Source organism: Orycteropus afer, unplaced genomic scaffold (assembly GCF_000298275.1).
Source record: "Orycteropus afer afer isolate SDZICR_OR568_19922 unplaced genomic scaffold, OryAfe1.0 scaffold00018, whole genome shotgun sequence".
NCBI classification, from domain to species: domain Eukaryota; kingdom Metazoa; phylum Chordata; class Mammalia; order Tubulidentata; family Orycteropodidae; genus Orycteropus; species Orycteropus afer.
In genome coordinates, this window is record NW_006921605.1 from 12,925,895 (window position 1) to 12,930,173 (window position 4,279).

A 4,279-nucleotide genomic window follows, 5' to 3' on the forward strand; every position below is an offset into this window, starting at 1 on the left:
GCTGTGGCAGTGCTGTTGTCCACTTAGTACTGCAGTACTCTCCTAAATCTACAGTGCGTGTGAAATTTGAAAAAACGGATTGTGCATTCCTGAAGTAAGACGGAAAGATGAGTTAGATCTCTGATAACAAACTTCAGGATTTTTGCAACAAGTCTCTTAGTCATAAAATGGGAATACAGGATTTGCATATGTGCATTTAAAAAGTAACTTTAACTACTCTTGGGTGAAAAGGAGGAAAAAAGGAAAGGAGGAAGGGGAGGAGGAGGGCAAGAAGGAAAAAGAAAAAAATTACTTTATACATCTGTCTATTAGACTATGACTCAGTTCAATTAACTTGTGGTTTAATTTCAATACAGAGTGTAAAGAAGATGGCGAGAGAGCAAGAGATTGACATTTTCCAAGAAAAGCAAAAAAAAAAAAAAAAAAGGTATATATATTATAGTAAGATAAAATGAAGCAAAAACTATGACATTTACATATTGCATATTGCCAGTACAGGAGCAATATTAAAAATTAAATTAAAAAGCACAGATAATTCTGACTATGGCTAATAACTCTTTATAAAGCTCAAAGAAACGCTTCACTCAAAGTTGATTAGATTTGTGTTTAAGTAAACCATGATCGATAGCATTTAGCACAGAAATAGAATGTATACATTTATTGCATGTCTTAAAATTCAAGCACTCTAAGCACTTGGCTTATTGACTTAATTTACATTCAGATCATCTTAACTATATTTCACAAAATCACCAATTAAAATAATTATTCCAGGGCCAGTGGAAGAATTTCTTAATATCCACACTGGAGTCATTTATGTCTTGTGTGATAATCAAGACAGAAAGCATACAGAACTGCTTCTTGGCATAAACAACCCAGCCCAGCTCCAGCCCCAGTCCCAGGCTCCTGCAAAGACAAAAACTAGAAAATGGTCCCATCCTTTACGTAGCCTCCAGGGCAGTGCTGTTCCAGGGCACAGGCTCAGAAGACTTTCTCTGAGAGTTTCCTGATGTTTATCACCGCTCTCCAGTCCTTCACCCCATCTCCATGATTCTGCCCTTCATCCTGTCCTTGAAGAAGGTGGGAGATGGGCATTGCAAGTCACTTTCTCAGAGAACCTAGAGGAACCTTGTTTGCCTTATTTCTTCTTCCATTTAAAGCCATTTGTTGGAAGTGACCAACAGGGCATTTAAGAGACAAATACTACTCTGAATAATGATGTCAACTTTTCTTCTGCCTCATGGCTTAGAGATAATAGACTTGTAACAAAAACCTGAGCAAACACCAGGGAGAAAAGGGTCTAAGCTGCCACCTTGTCGATGTTGTACAGCCACCATCTACGCCTGCTGATACTAAGACACCAGGAATGCAAACACAGGGACTCAAACCGGCTAGTTGGTTTCACAGTTAAATAGCTAAACATTACAATCTATTGAACGCATTAGCTTGCATTTCTTGGTTGTATGGCATCATGTTGTTTGTAGGAAATTACTCATTCTGCTATAACCATTTTGATATCATTATGCTATCTGACATTTAAGAATGTGCCATTCATGCTGACTGCTTTTCTTCCTATTTGTATTTACTCTAGCATCCTGCCTTTGTTCTCCTTTGCTGAGAATTGCTTCTCTAATGAAAAATACAATGGGCTGTTCTAAACTTGGGGAAAAAAATTATAAATTATAAATCACAAGTATATGGGATAATAAAAAGAAATGAAATTTAAAGTAATCGATTTGGCTTCTTAATGAAATTGTTTTTCTTTAATTGCTAAGTAAATGAAAAGTTGAAACCATTGTATACTCCAATATTTTCAAGTATAAGGTACTCTCCTTAACCCTCCCCCAACAATGAATCATAGTTACATAATTCTTTAAATGTTATGTTTACAACTAAGGTGACTGGAGGGTAAATTGATTGCCTGGTAGCCCTTATAATTTCCATTCATAACTACATTTGAGATTCTACCGAGATTCTATTTAAAGTTAAGAGGGCTTTCTGATAAGGCACTTCCTTACACTCATCCATGGCTGAGGTGGTGGTCTCCTCAGGGTTTTCACAGCTGCTGACAATGGCAATGGCACTAAATGACCTTTGCCTGACCTTGGTGTCTGATGTGCAGGGTCCTTGGACTGGTGATGCCTTTTCCATGTTGTGGAGCTGCTGGTCTTTCCAGTCCAATTGTTTGGCACTGCAAAAGGGGGCATATACTTCAACGCTTCCCTCAAACTGTAAGCAGTTCACTTTGTAATACTTTCTCTTAACTTCCAAGACATCATTAAACCTGTGACCCCAGAGAATTTCTCGGGGGACATAGGAACTTCTGGATTGGTGAGACGTCCCAGTGGAATCGCCAGTATAGATAAATGTCACCAGAATTTCAAAGTTGTCTTTAGCCACTGCTTTGCGGTCAAGCGCATAAAGAGGGCTCTCATGGTCAATTTCATGAACGATAGTTACTGGCGTGACAAGGATGATCTGGTCATTGACTAACTTTAGGTCTTTAAATGCCATTGTCATCCGCCCTTCGCTATCTTCCGTGTAGCGGAGAAGTTGGGCTCTGACTGTCCCTTCTACTACGTGGTTTGGTCGGAAATCCCCAATACGCCACATGAGGCAAAGCTTCCCATCTCTCATGCCTATGAGCGCAAAATAGCTAAACCGAATGGTTTGGGCTCTCTTCCGAGCAGTTGCCATTTTGGCCAAAGCGGCTCCAATGATGAACGTATTGATGATGCAGCTTAAGATGGACTGAAGGATCACCATTAGCACTGCCACAGAACACTCCTCAGTGACACAGCGGTAGCCATACCCTATGGTGGTCTGGGTCTCGAGGGAGAATAAAAACGCCCCTGTAAAAGAATGGACATTGTCCACACAAGGTGTGATGTCTGGATCATTTAACAGATCTCCATGATGAAAGGCTATTAGCCAAAAGATGGTGCCAAAAATCAGCCAGGAGAGAATATAAGACAAAGAAAATATCACAAACATATGGCGCCACTTGGTGTCCACGAGAGTGGTGAAAATGTCGACCACGTAGCTCCCCCATTCTCCAAAAAGGTGCTTGAAATATACATTACAGCCACCGTCTTTGTGGAGCAGACGTCTTCTTGCCCTTCTCTTCTCAGCTATCATGTGTTCTGGTGGGTATCCTGGATATTTCGGGTCCACATTTACAATCCGATAGCTGCTGCCGTAATAGCTCATTCTTTCCTGTGCTCTTAGTGCATCTAGGTAAGGTTTGCAGTAGCAATCATTTGAGGTGCACTGCTGTTTGTCGGTTTGATTTTCAGTTAAAACCTGAAAAAGAGAATTAAGCACGCTTTAGCTTTCAATTTCCAGCCTTTCAAACGCGAAGGAGCTCTGGTGGCGTAGCGCCTAAGGCACTTGACTGCTAACCAGAAGGCTGATGGTTCCAACCCACCAGCCACTCCTCAGGAGGAAGATTGGGCAATCTACTTCCATAGTGATGCTGCCTTGGAAACCCAAGGAAGGGTCGCTGTGAGTCGGATTCGACTCAATGGCAATGAGAGGGAGAGAGAAGGAAGTAGCTAAGACAACATCTGAACATTAGAGACACTGTTGATTATTCATTTCAATTTAGAATTCAACTCAGTCATCATAGGAAAAGAAAAGGACAACTAGAGAAAATAACATTTTTATAAATGCATAAGGTTTCAGCAAACACCATGATCATCACAAATGAACCCTCACTACCTTTTCTGACCTGACATAAAAGCAATATATTTTTTTGCTTCTTGCAAGAGGACATTTAGAAAGCTAAGTGACCTACAATCTAGAGGCAGATATACATCAGCTATTTGGCTAGCAGTCCGATAAGCTCTCTAGCTGTTAAAGTAAGCTGGTTTTCCTTAGAAGCCTACCATTAGGATTTCCTACCTTTACCTTATAGCATAAGTTACATCCTGGTTGCTGTAATAAGTAGTACCACACCTGTAGTATCTGCTGTCTCCTCCCTCTTCTAAGGAGCCTTTTCTTCCTTGTGTGCTTCCGAGGACAGAAAAGAACAGACAGGGACACCTATTTCAGATTAAACTCTTTACCCTTAGCTCCACCTTTAGTCTTGAAAGGAGAGAAAAAAAAGAAACTTTCTGAACCCCACAAGAATCAAAACCACTCCCAGGCAAGTTGTCAGCAAGGTGTAAAATTGCCTCTGTCTTTATTCCACAACATCCATCCTCCCCACCCCACCCCTTTTTGACACTGGCCGCTCTTCTCTTTCCCTCTGAACAGAAGGGGGAAACTTGCCAAAGTTGCT

At 40.8% G+C, this 4,279-nt stretch overlaps 1 protein-coding gene across 1 annotated transcript; it reads right to left on the reverse strand.

Moving 5' to 3' along the window:
* Window positions 1-1,947: 1,947 nt before the first annotated feature.
* KCNJ16 (potassium inwardly rectifying channel subfamily J member 16) lies at window positions 1,948-3,207 on the reverse strand. Its single transcript, XM_007959691.2, has one exon. It carries the CDS (start codon window positions 3,205-3,207, stop codon window positions 1,948-1,950), a length of 1,260 nt encoding a protein of 419 aa, XP_007957882.1.
* Between the last annotated feature and the right edge of the window lie 1,072 nt (window positions 3,208-4,279).